Below are 12,196 nucleotides of genomic sequence, written 5' to 3'. Positions count from 1 at the left end.
AATAAAACATTTATATTTCTAACACGAATTAACTTAAACAAATTTTCATTTAAATACAAGTTAATCAGCCACCTATAATTGTTGTCGTCACAGTTTTTACAGAGCAAATATTTGTTTATTCTACAAAGAGTTGCGACCATATTATCTCCTTGTGATTCAGCACTAAATAAATCTGATGACCGCTTGAAAATACATCTTTCGTGTTCCCGAACCATTAAATTTAATTTTAACACCAAAAAATCTATATATTTTCGCGTTGCATATCTTTCAAGCCGCTACCGATTGCTCGTGGCCGGTATATCCGGTTGCCTGTACTCTCGTGCAACCAACTGTAAACGTGTTGCGTATTAGGGGTGGCGCGCATTGTCGCGGCCGGCACACGTGCCTAATTGGTTGGGACAAGACCGGGAGGAAGCTAACTAAAAACTAATTCCTTCCATACGCGCGGTGAGCGCCGGCACCCGCTGCCTCCTTGGCGTCAACATCTTCGGGGAAGCGCCGGATATAGAGGCGCCACCGGCAATTACCACCGGTGGAAATCTAATTTGACTCGACCACGCGTGTCCCAACACCCGGTCTAGCCTACTACTCGCACCATTGCACGGATATCGCGTTGATTCCTTCGAAAAATTTACGCGGAAAAATTAATGAGATTTTGTAATACTTTTTATGGATTCGAATTGTCTTTCTTCTTTTTTAATAACTTTATTTTTGTAGCTCTTTTCTGATTTGAAGTATTTGTATTTACAACAAAGTAGATATTGAGGAATATTTTTTGTGAAATTTTATGTTTTGTTGGCTATATTTCCTTTTACATAATTCTTTTAAAGAAGGGTAATCAGATTAACATTGTAATATAGATTGGTCTCACCTTTCTGCTTGTAGCCAAATATTAAATCAATCCACTGGTGTAATTGACAGGACACGAATTCTGACTCTAGAGCCTGTAGCAATTAAAGTAATAAAATATAGTTTGCCCGATACGTGTTAAAATATATGCATTTTAATTGAATTGAATTTCTTGAACATACCATTCGATTGATTCGTATAAATTCTTCCGGGGATGATGCCCACGGAGGTAATTCAACGTCACCAACTACACTACCATCTTCTTGCCTACCTAAGCGATAGCGATTACTGTTCACCAACATTTCCGGTAGGAAGAAGAACTCCGGAATTAATTCCTGTTAACGAATAATTTATTATAATAGACAATAGATGATAAAAATTAGTGAGCGACTTTAAAAAATGAAGCATGGAACAAACCTTGACATCCGAAGTGTCGCGTTGGCAATTCTTCCAAGATAGAGCGATCGAGGAGAACAGCCGATTCGGATGATCGAATTTGCCACCTTGTAGAGCCAAGAACATCGTTGTCATGGGCTCCTGAAATACCAAATTTTATCGTGATAAATAATTTGACATCCAAATTCTTCGTACGTCCAAATTTGAAATTATTTTGGCATTCAATAATTGATTAAAGTCGCATGATTTTTTCTTCCTTCTGATACTGTGCGTTAATTTTAATCATTTTATCGGAACAACGTCACTCTTTAAAATCCTCCATCGTATAATGAATCAGCATCGAATTCTCTAAAAGTTTTAGAGTCACGCATTCTCCCACGACCACTAGCAAAAAGTCCTTAAACCATCATGCGGAAAGACCACTGAAACGCTACTTTGTTATATGGTTTCGCGCTTAAAGTCCTATCCGTCGTTCATTTCACTGACAGGCTGATGAATGTTAACAGAGGACCCCCTGTGATCGGCGAGAGTTTCACGCGTAGGCGTCGAAGATACAGCCGTGATTTACAGCCCTGTCGGCGAACGAGATTTTCGACAAGATGTGCCTGGAACGTTTACAATGATCCAAGAAACGAGCAGTTTGAGACTGGAACTATCTCGCCGCACCACAGGTCGATCGCGACCAGGGCGTCGAGGGTGCTCATGGAAACGGGCCCAAAGAGACAAGAAGCGGTGCAGTTATAAAGCAATAAATTGTTTACGATGCAGTATATCCTTACAAGGAACACCAGGGCGTCTCGCCAGTGAAACAACAGTAAAACCGCTTATTGACGATTTGTATGTAAATGCGTGGAAATTATGCTTGCTCGTTCAAGCTTCACCATTTACATGAGATTCAATCGCTATCGAACGTGTCGCGCGCGTGTATGCGCAATAACTATCATTGAACGTGCAATGGATTATACTAGAAGCAGCGATAAACCGAGTCATGAACGTAAATGCTATTTTTTTCTTGTCTTCATTTTCTCACCACTTACTCGGCACGCTAATAATAATAAAATTAATGTATCTAATCGATGAAGTAATAAAAATTATAGCGATAAGCGGTGAGAGGTGTACTTTTACGTGTATCCTTGGAATGGAAGAAGAGGGAGAATCTGAGGAAATGCAGCAGAAAAGAAATGTACACATTTAACGGGAAGGCGAGCTTCGTTGCCTCTAGGGCGTTTCGACGCCTCCAAATTAGTGTGTAGATATGTACTACCGAATGCGACAAAATTTATGGCTCAAGGTGGACAGGTTTCTAAAATAGTCAGCTGGAAAATCGACGATTTCGTCCAGATATTCCGCGTTGTTTTAGAAGCGTTCGTTGATAAATTGGGAATACATCGCGTAAGATTGAAATCTATTTACAAAATATCGAATTAAGGAAGCATTTTATTTAGACGAGTGGTAAACTTATGATAAATAGAATTTTCTTAGTCGTATTAAAAATAGGTATTAAACACTTACCACACGTATCATCCAGTTCAAAACAAAAGCAGCTGTGGAGTAATGTGTGCCATAGTGGAACGGCGGTATACTGTCATGCTCCCAACTTTGAAAGCGTTCCTCGAAGTAAGCTCTTCTACTTGGGTTTAACGCTCCGATTGGCTGAACAGATATAGCAAAATTTAAGCACCACACGAAGCATCATTTACATTCGTAATATATACGTGTTTTATACCTTTGATAAATCACGATAGTTGCTAGGCAGACTGAGATCGAGTTCTTTCGTCTCGTAATTAGTCAACACCCAAGGGAACACAGGATACTGGTTCAGATCATTGTAAGTTCGACCTAAAATATAACTTACACTTAATCTATCGCCATAAAATTTCTATAAAAATTATTAGATATATCTTTCTATTCACTCGTTTGATTAGATGGCTTAACATTTAAAATATTAAACCGTCATTTTTCTTCCTTTCGCCTATCACAATATCTAATGGAAAGCTATACAAAACTCGAAGGTCGAAGAAATGACTTAAATATCATTTACGATGTATCTATGTATGGGACTCGTCCCATATACCAAAAATTCTCGTTTAAACGAGGCCAAAAATAAATAAGCTATCATTGGTGTATTCCTTTTAATGCGCATAATCACCGGCCTAATTTTTTGTTGTGCTCAGCCGCGGTCACTCTTCTTTCTTGCGCCACCCTCGCACTAGAACGAATGACAAAAAGAGGAAGAGAGAGAGAATGGATGCATACTCGTAGACCCTCTAATTCTATTTTTACGAAATGCATGCCACAGTTCCGTAGGGTGCGAGGTGCTCCGTTTAGTAAGCGCATAACTCAGAGCGTGACGGCTAATCGTTCCTGAAATTGTCACTTCTGGAGGTCTCACTCTTCCACCCCCGAAATCCCATTCCAAGATGCATTAGTGACGGCAGCGCGGCTGCAAGAGAACCTGACTTCGTCTAATCTCCTCCCCTGTTGCTAATTAAAACCCGTCAGCAAGTTTGTCAGGCGAAGCCTATCCTCCCACCCTCTTAGACCTTCGCGTCGGATCGTTTACGCGAGCGTTTAATTCGTACTTCTTATTTCGTTCTGCTTGATCTACCGATCCGTCAACAGCTCTTGAGCAGTGTATATCTTCTTCAACGAATAGCGAGGCATTCTTTTTATTATTTTCCTTTGTTTCTCGACTTTTTTCACTTAATGTATGTGTGTTTATGTCGAAGTGAAATCATAGTCAGATAGATAACAATATGGTGTTAATGGCGGAATGAAAATGCAGAGGATAATTTATAGGGGATGCGAAGACGAAGATTACAAACTTTCGTGAATCGACTAAAGGAAACCTAATTCCAATATATTAGGAATTAGGAAAGGAAAAGTTACAACTCCCATCACACATAGAGACACAAAAATAATCACGAAGTCTCTGAAGAATCCGCTGATTCGTCTCTAAGAACTGCATGAAGTACTCAATTCGGCTTGTAACAAAAGCAACAGGAGAGAAGCGAAAAGAGAGGAAAGGAAAGACTCGGCGGCAAGAGTCGGCAAGTGTGTGCACAAGACTCGGCCACAATGCATCGTAAATCGTGACGCTGCACGACCGCCGGTCGGACGTAAATAATAGTAAGGCCGCGTTATGCATCAAAGTGATTATTAATGGTAGCGTCGCGGTGAGTGAGCGCTCTCAGAACGCTTCCCGACACTGGAATGCCCGCGACACGCGCGTCCCCTCTCGCCTTCGCCTCCCTTTGCCCTTTACTTTTTACCTAACTCCAACTCCGCCACCCTCGTCCCTCACAGAACAACGTTATAATAAGTGCTAGCCGCGACGAGAGGCTCGTTTTTAACTCACCACTTGCCGAGATTTAAAGGGACACAGGTCTACGTAGAAAAATTGGCAGGAAGTCCTGCGAAATGGTTTCAACTCGACGACTATTCGCCTCGTTACGCTACTTGTCTCCCATTTGCTTGAAGAATATATTTTGAGAAACTATTTAAAATGATTGTTAATTAAATATTGATGTTTTCTTTTCTGCAAGCAAGAAAGTTGATGTTGGTCTTTAACATTGTGACTATCGGTGATAGCGTTTTGGTTTCGATCAAATTAAATGAAATAAATTATCGATCAAATATCCTCGTGTATCTGCTTTTCTAAGTCCGATAACGTACTGTTATTAAGAACACATAATTACTTATAGAACACATAATTACTTATATATAGACTAGATATATTGAGATCATTCAAAGAAAAGTTTTTCACTTAAGAACGGCTCGTCGATTAAAACAAGATAGGCATCGCGATCTAGAGTGGTATAAGCGGAAAGTACAATTCACAGGAAACCTGAAACCCAGTATAAGCATTCCACCGTGAACACTCCTTTCTTAAGTACTTCCAATGCAAAATTTGAACGATACAATCCATAAGTACCTATTGTTCGACCGCAAATACTACAAGTACAGAACCAAGCAACGCGACGTGTGTGATATAGTCTATACTAGAAATTCCGTTTTATTTTGTTCGGACTGTATTATTTATCTAAATGTTTGTATATATCTTAGCACATGTAACCATATATATTTCTCCTTGCTGTATACGCGTATTTAAAAATCTTCACGATAGTTCCAGCAGAAACCACATTCACGTTATTCAACGCTCTTATTAACTCTCCCTTTCCAGACACACATATACTCGTACGATTAAAAAGAAGTTCAAAACATTTTCAAGCGAACAATTAATTAAAGAAATTCTCCCCGGCGAACATCAACAGGAAGAACGCCGATGGACCGGTGGCGGCGTAGCCGGCGGTGTGTACACCCACGCGAACCAGCTTGCATCGGGACATGCAGCCTATCATATTTACATCGGCCCTACTATCATTAATTTTTAATAAACCGATGCGAACAAAAGCAAATAAAAAACAGGAATGGATCGTATGCGGGAGCCTGGCCGCAGGACCGGTTCGTTTTCGCAACGTGTTCTCCCGCCGGGCTTTGCCCAATTGCATTGCGCTCGCGATCGCGCGCGCCCTCCGCCGCCTCCTCCTCCTCCTCCTCTTCTTCACCCCTCTTTACCCTGTTGGACTATTTATTCGCACAATTAATATATAACGCTCGTAAATACACGGTCACCCTCCGGCGTCTAGCGGCGTTTCTCTTCGATGTACAAATAATTACGCGTCCACGATGATCCTCGTCATTAGACAGGTGATTCCAGTGCGCGTGCGCGTGAGCAACCGTAAAATTTACGTTTACATAATTCGCGATTGCATGTGCTATCACTTTCTTTACGATCAGTTTTCCCACAAGTAGATAAGATTGGGACTCGAGTTTTGTATAATTAAAATTTTATGAACCGAAGTTTTTGCAAATTTAGAAATATAGGGATTTGAAAATCCATCGATAGTATTTGATATACCAGTACTTCTTTTATAGCGGATATGCTTATGGAAATTTGGAAATAAAAGAATTTGGAAATTTGCTGGTAGTAGATTGTTGTAATTATTATGAGTTTGGAAGAAATGTTCTGCCATCGACACTTTCCAAACGCTCGAATCCTTTGAACCCTATCTTCCGCTTTATGCTCGCTAAAAATAGAAGAACATTCTAATTTCTAATTATAAACATCGTTCCTCCTGTGAATACATTATCCTCGGATGATTCCACTATCGAACGTCACGTTATTAAGCTTTCCCATCACTTCATCAGACACCACGCTACGTTTCTCGTGACAAGTACGCTGCGGATGTTTGCTACTTGTCGAGACGGCTGATCAATGTGATTCGGTAAAAAAGGTAAAGGGACCAACGTCTCGAGTTTCGTGATTTAGATTACGACGCGAACGCACAAAAGGGGCAGCCGATATTAAACCGACGGAGAAACAAAGGCGCGGCTTCCACTCTGCGTAGGGAAGCGGAGAACACCGGTCCCTCGGGAGAGGATTACCAGGGCCCACGAGCCGGGGATTACTCGTATGGGGTGGTTAACGGAACACGGAGCTGATTGAGAACATCCCTAATACACCGCGACAGATTCCATCCGGCCGTGTGCAGCCATAGACTCTCCATCTTTTTCCAACTCATACTCTACTATGATTTCTCTCGTTCCATCTTATCTGAACCGTGGCGACGTGATCGAACAACTATCGACCATCCGCAGACGTCGCATTTTCTTTCCGCAACCCGTAAGCCGATATGATTTTTTAGCCGTTGAACAACTCCCCTTTTATCACGGTTATTGTATTGGTTTTTACGTGGTGAAGTGCTTAGAGGGTTTCGTTGATACCGTTTTTTGATGTACATTTAATATCAAATGAGATATCACGTGTGTGGACGGCTACTTTTAGGTTTTGCTTTATTTTCTTTTTTCCTATAATTGGATCCATATCATATTTTTATGAAGATTTTTACGATTATAATCGATTTCCATACTTGCGAAACTAATCAGTGTAACTTTATAATATATGAGCGAACAGAAGCTGAAAAATGAAGTTTCGTATAAATTTCTACTTACCAGCAATGGTATTCAAAAACATGAGATATTCGAAGTTGGATATTTCTCTGCGCTGCCACTTTTGCGTCATATTAGAGCTTCTCATTAGTTGCCGAGGTGACATCATCGACGCTCTCCTGCAAAAATAGGACGAATTCTAAATATTCCTGTTAGAGAACTCATCGATCAAAATGTCGAACACGATACGTTTCTAAGATTAATATCATTAATAACAAGTTCGTATTGAGAGGAGGTATTACCGATGACATAGATTATTATTATCCTAGAATTGATTATCCTTTATCCATCGTTGCAAATGATGTCAAAACCGGTGTAACAACTTATTCACGATTGTAGCGTTTGATACACACTATGTTACATACGATAGATGAATTAATACCTGTCTAACTAAATTTACACTATCATTGATCCATCGAAACTGCAACTGTACGATTGCTATCGGTTAATACGACTTTATGAAAAGTTATCTACGTGGACTTATACATAGGTATGTTGTTATGCGAGACTGACTTAATGATAAATTTATTTGAAATCAGTATTGCGAAATTGATAATGAATTCTTCTGAATAGGCTACTGCCATGATAGATATAATTTTTTCATATTGTTTACGTAATAAATTAATGGTCCACCGTGTATATACGCATCTGGACAAGAATTAGTTTCATCTAAGATTGATTTTTTAGATATCAATATTTCTAACAATTTTGCTTCTAACCCCAATCATGACAGCATTCGTATTTTCTCAGTTTCCACGAATTTATCTTTTAATTCTCTTACTTTTTTGTCTTTTACTTTATTTTCCTACCTCTTACAATCTCCAGCAATTCAAACAGCAAAAGAACGAAGCAATTGAATAATGAAACCTTCTAACTAAAACTGAGCTGTCGATTAATTCTGAAGAGGCTCTATCCAAGAACATAGATCGATATGTCTGTATAAAGGAAACCTTATACGTATGTACCTACTCTAATCTGATTTTTATTTTTATGCATATCATTATTTATTATTCAGTGCTTATAGATGGCTATAAATCGTCGTGAACGAGAAAGCATCTAATACGAAAAATAGTATAAAGTAGCGAAGAATAGCAAAATAGACATAGAGGTAAATTGAAAATCATTGAACATAATTACTCGAGAAAAAAGTTTCACAAGGTAATTATCCGCAAGAACAGTCGGTCTCGTTTCCTGAAGATACAGTTTGGTGTTGTATATTAATGCTATAAAATTCAGCAAGTGCGTTTTACGAACGCGAGTATCACTGATTTAGGATTTATACGAGAGACTTTAATAGACGGTACGCGGTGGACGACATTAAAGGAGAGAAGCATCCGACTGCAGCCGGATGTATAAATTCTGGCGTTGCGTACATTAATAACAAATCTTGCGGAACTATGAAAATTTTCCATCCAATGTGAAGTAATAAAGACGAGTCGCTTCAGGAAACATCAGAGATGTAAGATGATTATTTCACAAAGAAAAATAAAACGATCCTATTTTCAAACTGAAGTCTGACGAGTCACATAGATTCAATTCTGAAAAATTGCAATTTGGGAAGTTCGAAATTCTTAAACTAAATTTAAATATATTTAATTTTGCAGAGAGTAGAATCGTCTCGGCTGGAACTGACTTCTCTCTATTAGCTTTCAATCCTATAGTTTTAGAATCTTTTGGTTAAGAAATGTATCAACTAACGGGTCAACGTGTTATAGATGTTTTTGAATTCAGAACTGAGAAACGCAGATATCTATTCCAAATGCACGAATGACTAATCCTGAATGGAAAAGTCATTTTTTACAAAAACAAAATTCCTGATTTCCAAGAAAAATCGCAAATCATTGCCAATTATCTTATCAACTCATATTAAAGGCAATACAGCGCTTCGATACGAAGGCGGATTTATTTTTCCCGCGACGCGAGCGTGCTACAGAGCGTCACGACGCGGATGCACGTCTTATATACCGGCGGATTATTTTTGTTGGCCAGGAATCTCCCTTGGATCAGACGTCCGACTCGGCCTCCGTATATTTATGGCCGGCGTATCCTTCTCGTCGGTTCTCTTTCTTTCTCCTTCTCTCGGTCCCATGTATAAGAGAGCTTTAATGGATGGATCGAAACGCGGATACGCGAACCTCTGTTCTCGCCGCCTGTCCTCGTCCAAGCTACAGGAGTATTGGTATCGAGATAGGATCCTTGTCCCGAAGCTCGACCGCGATGAAAGCGCAGGGATCTTCGCAACCGTTTCGACGAATCGACCTGCCTCTCGTTTCTCCATATTAATTCGTTGTCTGAAGTGACCATTATAATACAGTACAACTGCATTTATTGCAGTAAAATCTTAGTTAATGTCTGATTAGTTGAACTGGATCTACTTATCCAAACGTGAATTCGTATTATTCGAAGGAGAAATCATGGACAGTACGAGGAGTCAATCAGGTTGTATTGTATGAATGGCAGTTACACAAAGTATCGTAGAAGAGGACACACTCCCTTGTTTTATTCTTTTCTTCCGACTGAATTTTACATGTAGAATAATTTGCTAGAAATACCTGAAACAACTGCTTGTTTCCCAACGAGTTCAGATAAATTGGTTTCTACATCCCGTAATTGTCCTTCTTTTATCTCAAAAACGCTCACACTTAATTCCTACATCAGCTGTAACAACCGCGAATCCTAACAATAAGATAACTTCCACGACAAAACAAAGACGACTCTCCCAATCGTTTAATCGTATAAAGTTCGAAATAAACCAACAAAACTATCGACACGGCGATCAGGACATCGGTACGATCGACATCTAGTCTTCGAAGTATGTATTTCTCAATATAATTCCAACATCGAACTCTATCGTTCGATTCATCTTAACGTTCGGGCTCGAACAAGAAAGGGCCGAAGATCCGGAGCCGATCGCGAGCGGAATCCCACAGAAGGGGACAAAGAAAAGAGAGGAGGAATGCGACGAGCGTGTTTCTCGAGACCTCTAGATCCCTCGGATTCAGATGGCGGCGAAAGGGATTCGGTGGTTCCTTACCTAGTCTGCGGAATCCCGTATTTGATGCCCACGCCGACTCGCGGTAGCGCCTTGATCACCTTTTTCACCGTCATCTGGTCCGGGAACGCGAACAGGATCGAGGCTGTGGACAAAAAGGCGTTAAAGTGCGGATTATAAGCGAAGCCAATCCAGCAGACAGGCCGTGTGTCAATCATTCGAGGAAGGATGGCAAGCGAGGATGCGTTTCTTACTCGCATTGCCTTGGCGGTCGGTTCCTCTGTCAGGAAGGTACCTCATACGGAATTGTCTCGAGTGTTACTGGCCTCTAGGAATTAGGCTAGGATGATGCATGGTCTGGTTCGGGAGAGAAATAAAGTGATAATTTTTGGAAGGTGCGTGGAGGTAAGGGTGAATGTTAAACGAGGAACGCAAGGATGGCAAACCGATTGAAATTGAGAAGAAGTATTTGAAAAAGAGGGAATCGTGAAACTTTGTATTTTAAATTTAAGGATTTAGATACTGTAAAATGAATTTAGAAAGAGCTTGTACTCATCTGCCGATTAATTGAATTTTAATCTTAAATATTTCTGTTCTACATACCAAATATGAAGATCAAACGGGTGAAGTGTAAAACTCGTGTCTATTATGCATACGTATTGTTCATATGTTCCGTTAATTGATTCTTATTTTCGTTATAACATATACAGAAAGCTGTGTAAATTTTAAAGTTCCTTGTAATTGGGTATCGCATTCAAATTTCCTTCCGAACAAACAAAAATTCTTTGAAAGTAATAGAAATATTTAAACCACTAACAGCGTAAATTGTTTCCTGTTTCATGCAATAATATCATTGTTCCATTATACTATAAATTACTACGAGAAGTTTAGATACATATTTCTGCTAAACCAAAGGAAATGATTCATCAAAATGTACCTCGTGCTTGGACACGCATGGTAAAGGCATTTAGAACGAATTTAGTAGTTGGTTAAACGTGGAAATATGAAAAGGGAGTATACGATGGACTTAATTTCACGGCTTTAATAGCATCGCTGAAGCAGTCTCGTGAGTTCAAAGAGTAGCGTGCAAAGAGACAGTTACCATAAATACTTGCCGGTAATTTATGTAACTTCGAATACAGGGTTGGAATATACGAGTCGGTCTTAATCAACGAAGAAGGATAGTAAAAGGCGCGGGAATCAAAAAATTTCTTGACCTCATTTCTTCGCCGTGTGAATAGCGAACCTTACTGAATACATCTTATAGCATACATCTCTTCTGTGAAAAACATGAAAACATTGAATAAGGCAAAACTTATTTGATAATTGTTATCCAGAATACACGTTGTATGAAAGATTTATGCCTTGAGAAGTTGAACGTGTTGAAGGTTGATTAATAGTCGGTCATGGTTTTAGATAAGATAACTTTCATTTGGTTATATATGACTCATTCATAATAATGGTGTTAGAGAAGAAAACAATCTGTGAATTGAGTAATTCATTTTGTATTTAAATTAAATCCTGGAAGAGATGAATGTTTCCTTCTGTCGATTTCATATTTTTCTATAATTAAATCTTAAAACATACAAAATAATATCCATATTCTATGTATTTACTGTTATTCATCGTATTTATCGTATAAAGAATATAATAAATAGATTCACAATTCTGAGAACACTTATCTAATTATCAAATCCACTGAACACGTCATGATAAAACAAGCATATTACATCAAGATAATCTCGCCTGCCCTAAATCGGAAAAATTGACTTTAAACCTGTATTCAATATCAAAGACCACAGACACTTTCTACCTAAGGAAACCGCAAGATGATATTTCCCCAATCATTTTGTCCAGATTACATCTTTTAAATATCCGTGAAAGTTCCACGAAACTATTTTACCATAACGTAACTCGCTCGTATTTCCTTTCTAATCGTCCAAAGAT

At 39.1% G+C, this 12,196-nt stretch overlaps 1 protein-coding gene across 20 annotated transcripts in view; it reads right to left on the bottom strand.

Annotated features, from left to right (window-relative positions):
- LOC117238402 (neurobeachin) overlaps nt 1–12,196 on the bottom strand; it is a 413,842-nt gene that overhangs the window by 8,845 nt on the left and 392,801 nt on the right. For all 20 annotated transcript variants that reach the window (XM_033503859.1, XM_033504441.1, XM_033503624.1 and 17 more), the window contains 7 exons: nt 10,292–10,394; nt 7,261–7,376; nt 2,972–3,084; nt 2,758–2,898; nt 1,267–1,386; nt 1,032–1,184; nt 872–944 (listed from right to left, as the gene is read on the bottom strand). In XM_033503859.1, coding sequence (XP_033359750.1) covers nt 872–944; nt 1,032–1,184; nt 1,267–1,386; nt 2,758–2,898; nt 2,972–3,084; nt 7,261–7,376; nt 10,292–10,394 — 819 coding nt within the window. The remainder of the gene's footprint in view (nt 1–871; nt 945–1,031; nt 1,185–1,266; nt 1,387–2,757; nt 2,899–2,971; nt 3,085–7,260; nt 7,377–10,291; nt 10,395–12,196) is intronic.

This window comes from Bombus vosnesenskii, unplaced genomic scaffold, assembly GCF_011952255.1.
Source record: "Bombus vosnesenskii isolate JDL3184/JDL3185 unplaced genomic scaffold, Bvos_JDL3184-5_v1.1 scf7180000013262, whole genome shotgun sequence".
NCBI classification, from domain to species: Eukaryota; Metazoa; Arthropoda; class Insecta; order Hymenoptera; family Apidae; genus Bombus; species Bombus vosnesenskii.
This window is presented reverse-complemented; position numbering and strand designations above follow the sequence as displayed.